Genomic DNA, 20,036 nt, shown 5'->3' on the forward strand with positions numbered 1-20,036 from the left:
AATGTAAACAGAAAAGCACCACGTGCTTTTCTGTTTACAAACATCCAAACGGAGTGTCATAATGATGGCGGCTGCACGATAATCTCGCAGCCGCGCATCATACCCTGATGACACGAGCTGTTACGTGCCTTTTGCGCACGCAAAACGCAGCATTTTTTGCGTGCGCAAAACGCACACGCTCGTGTAAACCAGACCTAAGTTCTGAGAGCCAGAACTTTAGGTTTTCTACAACAAACCTGTGTGAGGGCTTATTTGTTGAGGGACAATCTGTAGTTTTCATTGGTACAATTTTGGGGTACATGCGATTTTTTTGGTCACTTTTTATTCTATTTTTTTGGCACGCAAGGTGACCAAAAACCATAAATTGAGCAATGTTTTTTAAGAGAGTGTTCACCGTGGGCTATAAAATGATAATTTTTATTTATTCTGCAGGTTGATAAGATTACGGCGATACCATATGTATATCATTTATTTGTTTTACAGCGTTTGCACAATAAAAATCATTCTTTTTTTTTTTTTCAATTTGTGTCACCATATTCTGAGAGCCATAACTTTTCTATTTTCCAGTCAAAAAGCTGTGTAAGGGCTTGTTTTTTTGTGGGACGGGTTGTAGTTTTTATTGGCACTATTTTGGGGTACAAGTGACTTTTTGTTCAATATTTTGGGAGGGGTAGTGACAAAATAAATAGAGATGCTGGAATTGTTTTTATTAAAATTTTTTGCAGTGTTCACCATGCAGGAAAAACAGTTTGGGTCATTATGAACGCCGTGATACCAAATTTGTGTACTTTCTAGTAAAAGAAAAAAAAATTAAAATTAAAAAATTAAATAAAAAGACTTCTTATAGGAAAAAAGGCAGTTTCTTTTTTTAAGGCTTCGTTCACATCTGCCTTAGGACTCCGTTCCGACGTAGCTTTCCCTCAGAACGGAGGCCTGACAAACACAAACGGAAACCAAAAGATTCAGTTTCCATCACCATTTTCATTGGTGACTGATCTGGTGCCAATGGTTTCCGTTTGTCTCCGTTGTGAAAGGGGTTCCATCGATTTGACGGAATAGCGTAGTCGGAATGGAGCCCTAGCGCAGATGTGAACAAAGCCTAAACTTATAACTTTAATTTTTACAATTTTATACGTTAGGATGAAATAATTTTTTATTTTTTTTTGTCCCACTTGGGGAATTGAAGACCTACAGCACTGATCTTCAAACTAAGGGTATGTTCACACGAGGGCGTCCGTTACGGCTGAAATTACGGGGATGTTTCAGCCTGAAAACATCCCCGTAATTTCAGCCGTACCGGCATGTGCAGGCGCTTGAACGCCGCGTCAATTACGGACGTAATTAGCGCTGCTATTCATTGGAGTCAATGAATAACGGCTCCAATTACGGCCAAAGAAGTGACAGGTCACTTCTTTGACGCGGGCGTCTATTTACGTGCCGTCATTTGACAGCGGCGCGTAAAGTACGCCTCGTGTGAACAGACAAACGTCTGCCCATTGCTTTCAATGGGCAGATGTTTGTCAGCGCTATTGAGGCGCTATTTTCGGACGTAATTCGGGGCAAAAACGCCCGAATTACGTCCGTAAATAGGCCGTGTGAACATACCCTAATACATTACACTACTTAGGTAGTGTGATTTATTAGAGCGGTCAGTTAGAGACTGACAGCAACCCTATAAAAAATAAAAAAAATTAGGGCTCTTGGAAGACGGGAAGTGAAAAAAATAAATAAAAAAAATTGCTTGGACTTGAGGGGTTAATATAAAAAGGTATAATACAGCCTCATTTAAAGATGAATTGACCAATATGGACTCCATATTCAACCTTACTAATATATAGAGTAAATGTGAAGAGCAAATACTGTAGTAACGTGAATGTCACTTTAACCTTACATAACTAAGCAAAGTATAAATCCAGTAATCCCATACCGTTATTAACTCACCTCCTGTATAGCTTGGACTGCCCATAGGAAACTATGATCAGAGGAAGCCGGTAAGTTGTTAGAACAAGAATAACCTGGTAAAAGGAAATGGAATAATTATGCCTTCACTTTAAAATTTACATTTCTCACCAACGTGTGACATTTAGAAATAAAATATGTTGTGCTTCCCTGTGAACAAAATTGGCGGCATCTAATAGACCGTTAATATACACCTTTTTCATAGAGCAGAAGAAAAAAAACTTGCCCATTTCTGTACTTGGAGAGGTTGGAGGATCTCTATGTTTTAGTTTTTTTACATTTGGTGAGCTGCAATAATATTTTAGTGGGTGTTCCACATGCTCGCTCTCCCTTCTCTTAAAAAGAGTCGTCCAATCTTAGGACATTTACAGCATAGCCACCGGATATGTCAAATGCTTGAACAGGAGTCCCACATAAACAGCCGAGCTCACTCTGCTACGCATTTTACATATCTTCCATAGAAGCGAATTGGAGCATAGCAGCGAGTTCGGCAATTTCTGTAAGGCTATGTTCACACGCTTACTAAAAAAAACGTCTGAAAATACGGAGCTGTTTTCAAGGGATAACAGTTCCTGATATTCAGACTTTAAGCAAACTCGCGTTTTTCATGGCTTTTTTTACGGCCGTTTATCTATTGAGTCAATGAAAAACGGCTCCAAAAACAGCTCAAGTAGTGACATGCACTTTTTTTGCAGCCACGTAAAAAAACGGCCCGTCGGAACAGAATGCCATTTTTCCCATTGAAATCAATGGGCAGATGTTTGGAGGCGCTCGGCTTCAGATTTTTCGCCCGTTTACGGCCGAAAATAAGAAGTGTGAACATACCCTAATTCAGACCGCCTCTCCTCTGAGTCTTCGTCTGGCAGCGGTTGCCTCACCAGGTAGGGACTGGGGTCGGGGACTTCTGTTCTCAAGAGAGATGCGGGTCCCAGTTTTGGGACGAACACCTATCTAAAAAGACCTTACTCACATTTTCAAATACTGATGCAAAATAATGAGCTAAAACACTACAGTGTGAATAAGGCCTTATTCTCAATCCTGTGACTCCTCCCCCTTCCCTGCACTGTGATTTCTGGGGGAAAAGGCAGCTAAAAATTAGTCTCAGCAATGTAGAATATGCGGCGTGTGAATAATACTGATCTGCTCTGACCACATAAGTAATATGTGCTGGAGTGATAGTTTACAAGCCATCAAACAAAATATTCACACATTTATACTTGGGGAGAAAAGAAAAAAAAAACACAGGAAAAGTAAAGACAATGCTGATGTGTGGCAGAACATATACAGACTCTGCACAGCACAAATAAGGAAGCAAATGAAGAGTAGTATATAGACATTTGTATGCAAAATATCAGAAGATTGTCTCGGTTACAGCAGTTGTCCCACATACTGTGGGCTACACTGGGCTACTGTGACAGGGGCCTCATGTAGTATAAGGGTCAGTTCACAGGTAGCGTAAAAATCTGCAGCATAGTACAGTAGCAGCAAAGTGGATGAGATTTGAACAAATCTCATCCACACGCTACGTAAATGCTCAGTGGAAAAAACGCTCAGAAATTGACCTGCATTGCGTTTTTTTTTTTAATCCACAGCATGTCAATCGTATTTGCGTAAACGCGGCTTATTTGTTGCGGGATTTCCCCATTGAATGCATTGGGGAGGTATAACCTGCAACAAATAGCATTAAAGTAAATTTACCCAGAAGCCTGTGTTTCTTCGGTTGCGCTGGCCTCCTGTGAGGACGTTTCATCCCATGTGACCGCTGTAGCCAATCACAGGCTGCAGCAGTCACATTGGATTAAACGTCATCCCAGGGCTGCAGAGCGTTAGGACGTCGGAGGGAGGCGTCGCCATGGTAAGTATCCTTTTTTTTTTCTGCCGTTTTCCGCAGTAGACATTCTAGCCAGAAAACGACACAATTTGGTGCGGTTTTTTTGGCCAAAATTCCCTGCGACACACACAGCGGGTACACTGTGTACTTTTACACAGCACATCCACCCTGTCTGAACATACCCTAAGAAAGGTATGGGAGCAGAATTTTTAATACCTGTATAAAAGAAAATAATTATTTACCGGTAATTGTTTTTTTGGAGCTCATGACAGCACCCATGCGAGGAGACCGCCCATCCCAGGACAGGAAACCTAAGGTAAAAAAGGTTCACACCCCCTCCAAACCTCAGTGATTTGCAATAAAGGAAGTACCCAGAGGAGTGAAAAAAAAGTTAAAAAAGGTATCTTGAAACAGATGACCTACAGACTTCCACATGGAGGAAAGAATAGAGAGTTAAACAGACTTAGTGCCAAATAAAATCTTATAAAGGGAGGGAATATATAGGGTGCGGTCATGGCTCCAAAAAAAAACAATTACCGGTAGGTAATTATTGTTCTTCCATCACTCATGACAGCACCCATGCGAGACTAGCCTAGTAGTCATCAGGGAGGGACAACAGCCTGCAGGACTTTGCTACCAAAGGAAGCACCTGCTCCAAAAACAACCTGCGGACGATAATGCCTAAAAAAAAAAAAAAAAAAAGGCATGTGGAGAACAGCATGTAGAAGCCTTACCAATTTGAGAAAGAGAGGCTCCTTCTTTCTCAGCCCAGGAAGTGGCCACTAACCTAGTTCAATGAGCTCCAAACCCTACTGGTGGAGGAAGAGATAAGGACACAAGCTAATTGTATTGCCTGCTTAATCCATATGGCAATGGATACTGTAGAAGCCTTACTAGCTTTACAAGCTCCCTGAAACGGTAGGAGATTTTAATCTTTCCTCCAATGAGGAGTAACCTCTAGATATCTCAGAAGACATCTCGTGACATCCAGGCAGTGGAATCTTTCTTCCTGAATGTTCTCTGGGTCAGGAAAGAAGGAAGGTAGGACATCCTGCAAAGTATGGAACTTTGACACTACCTTTGGAAGGAAGGCGTTGTGAGGTTTACTGATCACCCGGTCATCCGATACCTTAGTATAAAGGGGGGGGGGGGGTGTGAGCTTAGAAAAAGTCTCCATCTCAGAAATCCTCCTAGCAGGAGTAATGGCCATAATGGAAGTACATTTTATGGTTAGTAGTCTGATATTTTCAATAGGCTCAAAGAGACTTTGAGAAAGGCCCGAGAGGACAGTATTTAGTTCCCAAAGTGTTACTACAGACCTAAGAGGGAGAAAGAAAGAAAAAGAAAGAAAAAAAGAAGACTCAATGCCGTGATCTGGACCTTCAGAGTACCGGGTCTAAGTCGTTTGTCTATACCTGCCTGTAGGAAATTTAGAATGACTGGTATGTTAGGATCTGTCAGAGGATCTTGTTCTGAACCTACAAACTTAGTAAAGGTGTTCCAAACTCTCGAAGTAGATGTTAGGTGTCACTTTCTTCTTGCTGGCTAAGAGTGTGTCTATTACCTTGCCTGAAGGACCTTTTCTAAAGAAAATAAACCTCTCAAATTCCATTCTATCAATTCAAGTTTGTTGAGATGCGGATGGAAAAGGGGACCCTGAAAAAAAAGATCTTTCCTGATAGGAAGGACCCAAGGAGGAGAAACTCACAGGGACATGAGCCAAGGGAACCAGGCTCTCCTGGGCCACCTTGGAGCAATTAGAACCACTGCAGCTCTATCTTCCCTGATTTTCTTTAATACCCTAGGAATAAGACAAAAGGGGTGGGAAGGCAAATCCCAATTCCTGACCCCAGGACTGACTCAGAGACCACAGCTAGAGGATGATCTAGAGAGTTCAAAGAGTAAAATTTCCCTACTTGCTTGTGCTTTCTGATGCCAAAAAGATCCATCAGAGGAAGACCCCATCTGGAAACAATCTGCAGAAAAATATCCCTGTTCAAGCACCACTCGCCTTGCCTGATTCGGACTCTGCTTAGGAAGTCTGCAATATAATGGTCTGAATAAATTCGGACATCCTTTCCCTGTAATAGGGGACTTGCATTTAGGAGACCCTTCTTTATGGCCATCAGTTCCTTGAGATTTGAGGAGGAAGAGCTGGTCAAAAGATCCCATCTTCCCTGCCAGAGATCCTCCCCCAAGTGAGCCCATCAACCCCATGGACTTGCGTCTCTGGTGAGGCTGACCAGGTTGTGAACTGACCAGGGCATCCCAGACTGGAGAATTCTGCCTTTATCCACCACAGAAGAGAGTTTCACTTCTGAAGAAAGGTGAAATTTGGTGTCCAAAGAGAGGGAGGAACCAGCCCAAAGGCCAAGAATCTCCCCCTGAAGTGGCCTTGACTGATGCTGGGATAGCGAAGGTCATAAGGCCTAGAATGGACATTGGTTTCCAGAGGGAGCACTGGTGGGAAATAAAGAGATACATTACCCTGTTCTTTAGGGACTGGACTTTGAGGGGGGAGAAAGCACTTCTGACAAGTGGAGTCTAGCTGAATTCCCAAAAGAAAACCTTGATTTTGGAGGGGCTAGAGCGGATTTTTCCCGATTTATATTCCACCCCAGGTCTCAGAGGATAGAGCAGAGCAGTTGACAGTGGCTGGTCAAAGATTGGTGACAGGACGAAATCAGTAGAAAGTCGTCTAGATAGGGTACTAGAAGTAACCCCTGGATTCTGACAAATACCGCCATTTCTGAAATTACCATTGTGAAAAATCTCAGGGCCTGAGAGACCCCAAAAAGGGAAGAGCCTCGTACTGATAGTTGAGGCAATAGTTTCCATTCTGAATCTTTTGTATGTTTAAAAACTTGTTCAGGAACCTGAGGTTGATAACCCTGAACTTACCATTGGGTTTCTTTACTATAAATAGGGGGGGGTAAAAACCCCTTCCAGTCTCTGCCAGGGGAACCGGGACTAGCATCCCCTTCTGAATCAAGGATTGGACTTCCCCTAGTAAGGCCTGTCTTTTGAAAACAGACCTTGGACTTTTTGTTGGGATAAATATTCCCGAGGGGAAGAGAGAAACTCTAGTCTGAAAACCCTCTCATATACTCCCTAGCTCTCAGGGGCTGGTTGAGATTTTTCCACAGGCCTGAGAAAAGAGAGAGTCCCCGTCCCCCCCCTCCACTGGAGGGCTGATATCATTGCTGATAAACCTTTTATCCTTTTTGTTAAAGGGAACCTTCCTTCCCCCCCCCCCCCCACCCGAGGGTCTAGATCTATGATTTCGGGAAAAAACCCCGATTCCCATGGGGGGAACCGGAGGGCTGAGGGACGGGGAAGCCCTTTTTTTCTATGGGATGCCTTATCTAATAGCTCATCCAAACGGGACCCAAATAATAGATCTCCCTCACAAGGAATCCCACACAGCTTATTTTTGAATCCCTGATCTCTACTCTTCCATGATTTAACCCACAGAGCCCTGCTGGAAGAGTTAGACATAGCCGCAGCCCTAGCTGATAATATTACTGCATCAGCCGATGCATCTGCCAGAAAGTCTGCAGCCTTTGCAAAAGAAGGGAGATAGGCAATAGTTTGTTCTCTTGGGGTCTTATCTTTTAGGTGTATCTCTAACTGCCCCAACCAGACCTTCATAGACCTAGCCTCACAAGTAGCAGCAATGCTAGGTCTAAGGCTACCTGACGCAGATTCCCAGGAGCTCCTAAGGTATGCGTAACGTCCAGGGCCGCAGACTCCTCGCATCCTGCCGACGCCTTCCTTCCCGGAGATGGCCTGGTCTACAGTGACCACTAGGGTGCACGCGCGAGCTCAGTCCCGGCCTTAAAGGGCCAGCGCGCACATGTTTAGAATTGTCTAATCACCCTGGACTATAAGAAGGGCGCTGCCCTTTGACTCATTGCCTGAGCATTGTTGTGTTTACCCGTGTTAGTCTTGCAAATGGTCCATTCATGTTTTCCAGTTCCCAGTGTTCCCGTTCCTGCTACCTGTATCCCGTGCTACCTTGTTCCTGTACCAAAGAGAGTTGGAGTTGTGTTGTGCCACCTATCATGTCTGCTGTGTTACACCACGCCTGGTGTCTGCTGCCAAGGTCCCATCCGAGTCTAACCATCGCTACGGTCAACTACTGCAGGTACACTTACTTGGACTATAGACTTCACTTTGTACACTGTGTGGCCAGCTGCTATCCCACTACGGCAGTACGGCCCAGCGGGTCCACATACATACTGTCATGATCTGTGGGTATCTGCTTTTCTATCCATGGGATCCCAAAACTCCCCAAATCTTCAATGGGGGGGTCCCCTTTTCTCGATACTTTAGCTACTGGAGCATCCACACCCACATGATCCCTTGATATCCTCTAACCCCATTGTTGTCCTAACTGCTTTTAGCAAATGTTCAGTATCTTCTGCCTGGAAGGAGGTACTACCAAAGTGTTCTTCATTAGACGAGTCTGATTCAGAGGCTACTTCACCCTCATCTGAAGCGGAGCCAGAGTCATCAGCACTAAAGGGAGCAGAGGGTGCACCCGAGGCACTAGACTGAGAACTCTTCTTCTTAAAAGCTTCCAATGAGGAAGCCACTTCATCCTTCACAATTTGTTTGATACGGTCTATTAAAGAAGGCGACTGCTCAGCAATGACCCTATCCAGGCAGACTTCACAAAGGGATTTAGAGTAAGAGGATGATAAAGACTTTTTACAGATTCCACAAGTCCTGGCTTTACTAGAGCTTGACTTTTGACCACTTTAGTAGTCTATAATAATATAAGGCATAGAGAAAAACCATTAAGATAATGGGAAAAGCATCTTTACCAAATGTCCAGTGGATCCCATCATCCCACTGGACAAATACTGAACTCTGAGGCCTGGAGGCTTCTGATGGGTCAGCACTTCTTGAATGGACATCACCAGTATCAGGAATGGTGATAAACCACTGTGATGTCTCTGGTTTTACAGCTCACAGTAATTATTGGCTGAAACCCCAGAGGACCTGCAGGAGCTGGCTGCCTATGTATATAGCGTCCAACAGTGCTTCGATTCCTCCCACCTGTTACTGGCATGTCAGACTCCACCGGAAGAGACGACAGTCGAACCGGAAGTGCCTGAGACGCATTTCAGACACTGTCCAGACCACACTGAGAATCCTACCTGCCCACAGCGTGTTTACCACTCCTCCTTCCAAGAAGGAAAGAGCCGCCGGACAAGCATGTTCCCGAACCCAGCCACAGCAGACATGAGGAAGCAGACTAGGTAAATAGGCTGCGTTTTACAACTACTTATACCATATATCAGGAAAGGAAGGCAAATTAATTCCAGCTTCCAGTCCTCAGCCCCAGGTGTGAAGTAAAAAAATTAGATACACATCTCCAATGGGAGCAGAAGCTCCCCAGGACAACCAGTCCGGAAAACAGGAAAGGAGGTGTGGAGGGGGTATGAACCTTTTTATAGCTCCTCAGGTTTCCTGTCCTGGCATGGGCATGTGTATGACATGTTTGCACGTGGCTCATTTAGAAAAAAAAAACAAAAGACACACGCACGACCGAGTTCGGTCCGTGAAAAACGGCCCGAGCGTCGGCTGGATTTCCCGGACCGACTACGATACAGGTGAACGGGACTCCTGGCATAATAGACATTTTACGATGCTAGGAGTCCCTGCCTTCCCGCAAAAAGTGATACAGTACGGAACAGCAGGGATTTCTAGCATCACCTGTACCGCGGTTGGGCCGGGAAATCCAGCCGACACTCGGACCGTTTTTCACGGCCCGAAATCTGTTGTGTGCAAGAGGCGTTATATATACGCTGCCGATTTTCTGCATCAGAAAATCTGCAGAAGAATCTCTAGAAAAAAGCTGATAGATCGGTCACAAAAATCTGCACCAATTAGTGCATTTTCTCTGCGTATTTAGTGTTAAACATTGGTTGGTTATAGAAAGTATATGCGCACCTGCAGATTTCCAGCGGTTTTTACTGCATTTCCGCTGCGTAAACGCTGTTGCCATAAATCTGTTGTGGAATTTCTGCCCCCTATTGAAGTCTATGGGCCAAACATGCAGCATCTCCGCACAGAACACACAGCATAAATTGACATGCTGCAGAATTGAGAAACACCCCGCAGAACACTTTCCGCACGACTTCTGTGCATATTTTTTCTGCAGCGTGGGTATGAGATTTTCTAAATCTCATTCACTTTGCAGCTACTGAAAATGCTGCGGAATTTTCACACAATTTTGTTGCGGAAATTCCACAGCGTTTACGCTACGTGGGAACCGAGCCCAAAGGGGCAATTTATTTAAATTAATCTATATAAGTACAATTTTTTAAGTGTCGCTCCAATACGGTGATATATTCCATTACTTGCCCTAGCGGCAAGATATAGATAGGGAAAACAAAACGGAAACTACATATACGCATAGGTGAACGTATCTCGGATAGAAAAAAAAAAAGGGAGAAATTAAAAATCCGCTAGTTACCCATTTTACGACATTATCATCAACGGTCTCCATCAGGACTTAACTTTATGGGAATCTATGAACTACCGGAGGATAGGAGAGGTGGTGACAAAACCAGAATGCAATTACAAAAAGGAAACCATGTAGATTTACACATTAGGCACATTGTTTAAACCTCTAGCATACAATGAAATTAAATTCAATGTGTTTCTTTTAAAAAGCGATGGTGGAATCTCTGCTGTGGAAAACAGCGGTAGAACAAAAAAAATAAAATAAAAAAAAAAATTTATACTTACCCCGATCCCCTTTATCACAGCGACACGTTCTTCTGTTGTCGTACAGGCCAGGCAGATTTTCTGCAATGGATTTCATTGCACTACGCAGAGTATTACAGTAGCAGAACACACTGTGTAAAATAATCTGCCCAAAAAAAATAAAAATACTCTTTTCTAAAATTTACCTGCAGGGCGGTTTTTTAATCCGCAGAATGTCAATTTATGATTTAAAATAGCATATTTTCTGTCGCAGGTATTCCCCCATTGAATTTAATGGGGCAGAAAGACCTGCAACAAATAGCACATGTTGCGATTTTTCAAGCGGAAAAGCTGTGATTCCGTCACCAAAAAAAAAAAAAAAAAAAAAAAAAATCGCAACTCTAAGAGTAAAAAAAAAAAACAAACCCCTGCATATACTTACCCGTAGTCATAGCGACGCAACCCTCTGATACCATGCAGCCCAGCTTCCTAGGAGGACGTTTGGCTGCAATGATCACATGGAACGAAATGTGATCCCAGGAGGCCAGGCTGCAGGACGTCTTGTTTTCCGTGGCAGATATTCCGCTAGATAAGCTGTACCACAATTTGGTGCGTTCTTTCGGCCGGAATTTCCTGCGGGCTCCAGGGCAGAAACTGTATGTACTTTTATGCAGAGTATCCGCCTGGTGTGAACATACAATATAATAAGTTGTAAAGAATTCCCAAAACACATGGAAGTTAACCCCTTCACGACTGCCATACGGCTGTGTACGTTCCAATTGCCAATGCTCCGTGCAGTTGTCACGTATATAAACATTGACAGTGTTGAACGGAGCTTAATGAGTGCAGTACTGCTTCAGCGTGAGCAGCGCTGCACATTCATGTCTGCCGTGTCTTTGAGATCCCCGTACTACTCCCCCCACTGTAGATAGCGCCACACACAAACTCCTGTAGATAGCACCACCTAAGCTCCCTTTGGAAGTGGAATCTCCGTTGTCAGATCGCACTGGCCGGGGATTCCGCTTTTAGAGTTAACCCCTGACGTCACTCACTGTCTGAATACGCTCCTACAGGGAGGAGGATGCTATATACAGGGGGTGTGGCACTATCTACATGGGCACTGTGGCATTATATGGGCACTACCTACAGGGGACACTGGCGCTATCTACATATGCACTGGCACTACCTACAGTTGTATTGAGTCACTATCTTCATGGGCACTGTGGTGCTTTCAGGTGGCTGGGACAATAAAAAAACCCTAACAAATAAAAAAAATGGATGAATTTTATCGTCCATGGAAAAACGAACGGCAAATGGTGGAAAAAACGGTCAGATGGCTGGAACATGGATTCAAATTTTGAGACACATTGATGTAAAACAGCCATGAAAAACTGACAGTTGATCTATTGTTAACTGCTTTTTTTTTCAGGTCGTGTGTATAGCCCTCTCCACTCACAGCGATCCAGGGTGACGGAGGAAGAAGACTAATTGTTACAGAGCTGTGCAGTGTCATATATATTCAACTAAGTCTAGTTGCTGGAGGCCCCCCACGATCACTAGAACGTAGTCCCGATCCTCCCGTTTTTCCTTCCTACATGACCGCAGTGAGGAGTACAAATGGAGCGTCAGTCAAACACGCACGCTGCCACTCCTATCAGTCTATAGGACTGATGGAGAAATCAGAGTACAACCCCTTTAACAAACGCATTGCAGGTTCTTGTTGTGTCATGACCGCATGTACTTCATAGTAGTCCGCGCTAGGACCATGGGATTGAATTTGAACGGGGAAACATCTTAATGAAAGTTGGCTGCTCATCTCTTGTTTCTGTTGTCTTTTTTTCTTCGTACTTGGGTTTCCTCCCAACACTTAAGTTAGATTAGCTTCATATGAAATGGTTCATTGTGTATGTGTATGCACATCATAGGGAAATTAGATTGTAAACCCCACTGGGGACAGATCTATAAAAAGACACCAATATAAGCGCTATACAGATAATTATAGAGCTTCAATTACTTACGCCTGTTCTATCTCCAACCCACACCAAAGACAGCTCTTCACTTGGGTCAAATGTGCCCTGGATTAGAGAAGAAGAAAATAAGTTAAGAATCAATGTTGTCCGCAGAGCTTGTACAAGTCTGGATAATTTTTTTCCACGATGTATACTGCCAAACGTGGTGTGAACAGAGCTCCACAGACACATACTGTTTCTTTACCGCAGTAGACTGCGCTCTTAGTTCTGTCAAAACTACGGAACCCTCACACAATGGTGACAAACAGAAACCATTTACACCGGATCCGTCACTATTGAAATCAATGGTGAGGCAAACGGAAACCTACGGTTTCCATTCATAGGTTCCCTAACTGAAAGGTCAGACGGAACCCATGAATGGAGTCCCTACGCAGATGTGAATGAAGGCTTACAGAAATTTCTGCAACTAGAAATACTAATTTCCGCAGCATGTGCATTTTTTTTTTTTTTTTTTAAATAAACCTGCTGCAACAGATCTGCCACGTGTGAACAAAGCGGCTCCTCACAACTTTTGGAGTTGTAAAAGACATGTAGAAAAAAAAAAAAAAACGGTAAAAAAAGGGCCCATACAATTCAACACATAAGGTTTTTGTTATCCCATAATTTATTTAAACAAGAGTGCTTTTAAAAAAGTGAATGCACACCCTGGAATACCATTTTTTTTTATCAAATACTTTGAGCCGATTAATTTGTTAATACATCTTCAGGGCTTGTCCAGAAGTAACGGATTTGCTGCGTATTTTCAGTTCGGAATTGTGAATGGAAGATATGCAGCAGAATACAGTAGCAGCAAAGTGGGTGTCATTTAACAAATGTCACCCACACGCTGTGGAAAAATTCAGTCCAGAAATTCACCTGCGGTGCGTAAATTTAGTTCTGAAGCACGTCAATTATTGCTGCAGAAAGTAGACTGACTTCCTGCGTTTTTGTGATGTACTACGTAATTTGCTGCGGAAACGTTGCAGAATTTCTTACAGGGGTGGAAATGACCTCACAGGAAGGAGAAATATCACCCTCACACAGCCCTTGAGAAAAAAAAAAAAAAAAAAAAAAAAAAAAAAACCCACCAAGAAACCGCAGCAAAAATCCCTGCATGAAACGGAAAGTATTTTCTGCAGCGTATGGTCTGCTAGTTGATGCGTAAATGCTGTGGAAATTTTCTGCAGCAAATCCGTTACGTATGGACAAGCCCTTATAGCGCTGGAGCGATGTTTTTCTGATACAGAGCACCAAATACCCTGCATAGACATACATTCAAAAGATAACATGCTTGCTGCCTAGAGCCACCACTAGAGGGAGCTCAGCTAATGGCACATGGTTATGCACTGAATTCAAGATCCTGTGCAGTAAGCTCTTATGCTCCATCTAATGGCAGTTGCAGGCAGAATGTTATCTTCTAAATCTATGCAGGAGATTTGGATCCGGTTTAGGAAGACAGATCTTCGACCGCTACGTAGATATATTCAGAAACTAATCAGCACAGGATTCTGGACCTAAAAAAACAGCATGATAAAATAGTTGGAGAAGGACTTTAAAGGGAACCTGTCACCAGCATTTCACCTATTAAACCAGAAATACCTGGTGGTAGTGGGTGAAAAATCATTTCTATATAACCTATAATTGTCTTCTTAGTCGGCTCTGTAGCTTTTGGCCTCATGCACACGACCGTGTTTTTGCGTCCGCAATTCCCCCGCAAATCCACGGGAGAATTGCGGACCCATTCATTTCTATGGGCCCATACACACTATCCGTGTTTTCACGGGTCTCCGCATGTCCGCAAATCCGTGCCGCAGAAACTCAGGACATGTCTTATTACGGGCCGCAAATTCAATGCGGACATGCCAATAGAAGTCAATGGGCCCGTGGAAATTGCGGATACACCTCCGTGTGTCATCCGCAGTTTGCGGAAGTGTTGCTAGGCGACGAGCGGGAATGAGTTCTGTCGTCATCCTGTTTTACCTAGGCTTTTTTTTTTTCATCCGCATTTTGCGGATTACATACGGATGAACTGCGGATGACATTTCACGGAACACGGTCCTGGAATTTGCGGACCAGAAAAACACTACGGTCGTGTGCATGAGGCCTTAGTATTCAGTTTTTTAGAGTTCCCACACCGTATGCTAATGAGCATAAAAGAGTCAAATCTTCGTTTGAAAAGAGTCACATCTTCATTCCTCAAGTCTTTCCGAGTTTACCCCGCCTCCTTACTTTTGATTGACAGCTCGCTGACTCCCCCCAGCACACAAAATCCTACGCTTATGTACTGATGTCCTCTTCTGGTGTGTGCGCACAAAGGGACACCGGATTATTACGATAAAAGGCGCAAAATGTTTGCAGACCGTTATTTACAGTCAGAGGAGGAGTTTAGGATCGGGAGAACGGCAATGAACTTTTGATAGCAGCGGCCAGTGAGGGATATGTAAAGCTCAATAGATGAAATGCTGGTGACAGGTTCCCTTTAAGCATGTACAATGGAAGGTTTAAGGACTTTAAGCATGTACAAATAGGTAGTTAATAAAAAGGTAAGGCAGCTACTGACACGGGCAAAAATAAAATAAAAATTTAAAAAACAGATAAAAAAAAAAAAATCGCATCACACAATAGCATCACAGATAGAACACACCATTGCTACCCCCCTCAATTCTTCTTTTTCACGGTGCATGCAAAATTGAATAAAAAACAATACATAAGCATGTAGTCACATAAGGGCGAGTGCCGTAGGGAAGGTCATTTGGCACTACGCCTGTTATAGAACACTTGCAAAACCAGATATGCAAGTTACATATCAGAACAATCTCTACGGAGGACTTATAAATACACAGCACAGAAGCGACTGTAAAGTCTAACATTTCACTGGACTGAGCTGTACCCCTCACGCCTAGCTGAAATACGGAACTGAACACATACAAGTAAGGGTATGTGCACACACACTAATTACGTCCGTAATATACGGACGTATTTCGGCCGCAAGTTCCGGACCGAACACAGTGCAAGGAGCCGGGCTCCTAGCATCATACTTATGTACGACGCTAGGAGTCCCTGCCTTGCTGCAGGACAACTGTCCCGTAGTATAATCATGTTTACAGTACGGGACAGTTGCCTTCAGCGAGGCAGGGACTTCTAGCATCGTACATAAGTATGATGCTAGGAGCCCGGCTCCCTGCACTGTGTTCGGTCCGGGACTTGCGGCCGAAATACGTCCGTCAATTACGGACGTAATTAGTGTGTGTGCACATACCCTAAAAGGACTGCACTTTTGATTCTGTAAAAAAAAAAAAAAAAAAAAAAAAAAAATGGAAACCTAGTGAACGGAGACAAATAGAAGGCAACTGAAACAAAACGATTACCATTGAAATCAATGGTAAATCGAACGGAACCGTTGCTTTCCGTTTAATCTTTCAATCCTCTCTAAATGTATACTAACAGTAGTATAAACTAAGGCTTTATTCACATCTGTGTCGGGACTCCGTTCATGGGTTCCGTTGGAGCTTTTCATCAGGGGAACCCATGAACGGAGTCCTGAAGGAAAGATGTGAATGAAGCCTTAGTCCCCATGCACGCGAACGTGTTTTTGCGGCCACAATTCACCCGCAAATCTGCGGGTGAATTGCCGTCCCATTCATTTCTATGAGCCCATGCACACGACCGTGGTTTCCACAGTCCGTGCATTGCCCAGGAGCCTGCACTGCAAAAAGATGGGACATGTCTTTTTGCGGTCCAGGTTCATAGAAATTAATGCACATGGTGGACCGCGGAGTGTCACGGCCATGCACACCAGTACGGTTGCGTGCATGAGGCCATATCCTTACACACATTATGATCTGGGGGGGGGGGGAAGAAGATGGGACATAAGACCACTTCTAAGGGTATGTTCACATGCAAACTCAAAAACGTCTGAAAATACGGAGCTGTTTTCAAGGGAAACCCGCTCCTGATTTTCAGAAGTTTTTTAAGCCACTCGCGATTTTCGCTGTTTTTACACCGCCATTTTTGGAGCGGTTTTCAATAGTCTATGAAAAACGGTTCCAAAAACGTCCCAAGTAGTGACTTGCACTTCTTTTTCTGCTAGTCGGAACAGAACGTCGTTTTTCCCATTGAAATCAATGGGCAGATGTTTGGAGGCGTTGTGCTTCCGATTTTTCGGACCTTTTTCTGGGCATTTACGGCCCGAAAAACGGCCGTGTGAACATACCCCAATAGTGTTTTCCTTTCGTTCATTTCCAACTGTAGATTAGTAACCCAAATCTATTTTTTATTAGATCATAAAGAATCCCATTGATTTATTATGGCGTCAGTCAGGTTTTTGAGGACACAAATATCGCTGCAGTCTATGCTGTTCTTACCGTGAAAAACAGTGGACCCTGAAGAAACGGCACCCGGCGCAAAAATGAACAGAGCCCAAATTGCAGTTTTGGGCGGTTTTCTGCTAGTATCATGGTGTTTGCCACTTCTGTAGACTAATGTATCCTGTTCGACTCCATATAAAAATGGAGGTATAAGTTGAGCGAAGTTTGCAGAAGCCCGATCATTACTACATTCCGCAGAAGAATAGTCACCTATGCTACTTGCTGACAGTCTCCAAGTAGCAATAGAGGATTATTTCCTTAAACTGGAACAAGACTATGGCTTTATTCAGACAAACGTGTGTCAAATCAGCCATGAGAGACTTGTCTATAGAGGATCTGTGAAAAAAAATTACAAAGATAGGACATGTCCTTTTTTTCCACGGGCCGTTCACATGATCCGTTAACACGACGGCCGTGTAAACAGCCCCATAGAAATACACGCAGCCGTGTGATGGGCGTTAAAAAAAATATGGTCGTCACACGGACTATTTCAACATTCGTGTGAACAAGCATTAAAAGGAACAATACACAGTTAGGCCTTGTTCACACAGTGCAGATTTTGCATGTATTCTTTTTTTTAAGTCAATACCAGGAACGGAACCTAAACAGAAAAAAATATATCAAGGAAGACCTTATAGGTCTGGTCTCCTGAAACCAATGCTGGTTTTTGCTTATAAAAAAAAATGCATGTAAAATCTCCACTGTGTGAACAAGGCCCTACAAAGTCATAAAGTAACATTATCACAACATCTTCAGTAAGTAGAACCAGTGATAATGTGTAATGACTAAACGATAGGTGTCCATTTAAATCGCTTATGCATCAGACCAGCTGGACGTTTTTGGTAGTGGCTATCCAAACAATTGTGGCGTTTCACATAAGTCATCCAAGACTAAGGGTATGTTCACACGGGCTATCTACGGACGTAATTCGGGCATTTTTGCCCCGAATTACGTCTGAAAATAGCAACTCAATAGCTCTGACAAACATCTGCCCATTGAAAGCAATGGGCAGACGTTTGTCTGTTCACACGAGGCGTAATTTACGCGCCGCTGTCAAAAGACGGCACGTAAATAGACGCCCGCGTCAAAGAAGTGACCTGTCACTTCTTTGGCCGTAATTGGAGCCGTTATTCATTCACTCCAATGAATAGCAGTGCTAATTACGTCCATAATTGACGCGGCGTTCAAGAGCCTGCACATGCCGGTACGGCTGAAATTACGGGGATGTTTTCAGGCTGAAACATCCCCGTAATTTCAGCCGTTACGGACGCCCTCGTGTGAACATACCCTTACTACAATCAGAACGATTTTCCATGGGAACAGCTTTTGGGTAATATTTCTGCACCTATTTGGATTTAAAGGTCTTCTGATATTTAGATTTCCAATGAGACCACTTACATGGAGCAAACCTACACCCAATGTCACAATATCAAGCAGAATGAATGGTAATCAGCCTTTAATAAAGCAGAGGTTTGTTTTTATATCCAAATGTGTATTTTTTTGGGGGTCAGCGATTACTACTAGATGAGTGTCACCTTCAGCCAGTTGTAATATACACCAGAATTGTGAGGACAGATTTTGATGGGTGAACAAATGCAATTTAATGATTTCCAATCGCTGTGAACAGGATTACTACAATCTCTTTGGTGGTTGTTCACCATAACCAGGAAGTAATATAAAGCTGCCAACCAACATACAATGCACCCAGAACATGGCATCAAGCCACTTCCCGATGCATATGAGCAGCATTACAGGCTGACGTATATATACGGTATATACACACATACATAAATATAACACAGGATCAGGTAGATCACCTCCCAAGTACCTAAACCCAACATAAACTTGTACCATCTGTAACCTCAGATCTGACTGCTCCCACATAAAAGCCCATAGCTCCAGACTCCGCAGTGAGTCAAACTTCAGAACCTCTGCACATCCAAAAGCCTCACCGGGTGCGTTTCTTTTCCAAGGATGTCCTGGAAGGCCATGGACTGCTGGCAGGTCCCATCGGTGCTGGGCAACATGTCGGGCAGTGCACTCCTTCGCACCCGGGAGACCCATGGCGCATCGCGCCGCCATGCAAAACAGCGGCTATCCAGCTGATCAGACGGAAGCAGAGCCCGCGCTGACCCCACTGAGAGCAGAAACACAAGGGTCTGCAGCCCCGTCACTACAATGAAACCCATCACTAGGCGAGCTATCCAGAGCCGCAGCCAGCACACTGACAGGTACAATATGGCTAGCCGCTTATTGGCTGAAGAAGACGTCACTCTTCCTGCGCCTCTTCTTTCATTGGTCAGAAAGGTAACAGCGCCCTGATGCGCTCCGCCCACAGTCAACATCCTAGCTAAGCAGGTGTCAGCTCAGAAGCTCGTCCCTGATTGGTTATTTCAGGAGTGGTCACTTGTGATTGGGCTGCAAGGCAAGGACAATATTTATGTGCTGCTCACGTGTAGAGGGAAGGCGCGTAGATCTTGTAGCAGGTAAGTTCTTACTATAAAATCTCTCCATTTTAAGTAGCATCAATAAAGACCTAGTTACACCCCGTTCTGTAGCCCTATAGAGGTCCTGGATAAACGATGCGGTACACAGAACGTTCATAGTGCTATGCAGTTCCCAGACAGCGGCCATTCACTACTTCCATTGCAGACACAAAAACTGGTGCAAACGAAAATTGGTGTTGTTGCCCATGGCAACCAATCAGGTTTCTGCTTTCATTTTCTAAAATTCCTCTAAAAATGAGAATTGGAATCTGGTTGCCATGGGCAACCACTTTTTTTTTTGCACCAGTTTTAAAATAAATCTCATCCAGATACATAGGGGGGGGGGGGATTTATCATTCTTTACTGGCGTAGTAAAAGTTGTAAACCTGCCCAAAAGTCGCAATTTGCGTAATGGTAAAAAAAAAACAATTACAAGACACCAAGTTTGTCGTTTTTTATCTTTTACTACTTTTTGATTTTGAAAAAAGTGTTTTTATTGCGCAAAAGTGTTTTTGTGTCACCATATTCTAAGGGCCATCATTTTAGGGCTGACGTAGCTGTATGGGTGTTTCTTTTTTTGTGGAACGACTTTTATTGGTAACATTTTGGGGTACATACAACTTTTTTTTTTGCACTTTTTGGAAGGCAGGATCAACAGAAAACA

General features: G+C 43.6%; 1 protein-coding gene and 1 long non-coding RNA gene across 2 annotated transcripts in view; one reads left to right on the forward strand and one right to left on the reverse strand.

Annotated features, from left to right (window-relative positions):
- The window catches only part of SORT1 (sortilin 1), a 72,887-nt gene extending 53,733 nt beyond the window's left edge, over positions 1-19,154 (reverse strand). Inside the window, exons 1-3 of the mRNA XM_075853636.1 lie at positions 18,839-19,154; positions 12,529-12,585; positions 1,942-2,015 (exon numbers count right to left, since the gene is read on the reverse strand). Coding sequence (XP_075709751.1) covers positions 1,942-2,015; positions 12,529-12,585; positions 18,839-19,075 — 368 coding nt within the window. The 5' untranslated portion in view covers positions 19,076-19,154. The remainder of the gene's footprint in view (positions 1-1,941; positions 2,016-12,528; positions 12,586-18,838) is intronic.
- On the forward strand, positions 11,038-12,325 carry LOC142741261 (uncharacterized). Its single transcript, XR_012881051.1, has 2 exons — positions 11,038-11,119; positions 11,940-12,325. It is a non-coding gene; the product is annotated as an uncharacterized LOC142741261 (long non-coding RNA).
- Positions 19,155-20,036: the final 882 nt, after the last annotated feature.

Source organism: Rhinoderma darwinii, chromosome 2, assembly GCF_050947455.1.
Source record: "Rhinoderma darwinii isolate aRhiDar2 chromosome 2, aRhiDar2.hap1, whole genome shotgun sequence".
Classification (NCBI taxonomy): Eukaryota; Metazoa; Chordata; class Amphibia; order Anura; family Rhinodermatidae; genus Rhinoderma; species Rhinoderma darwinii.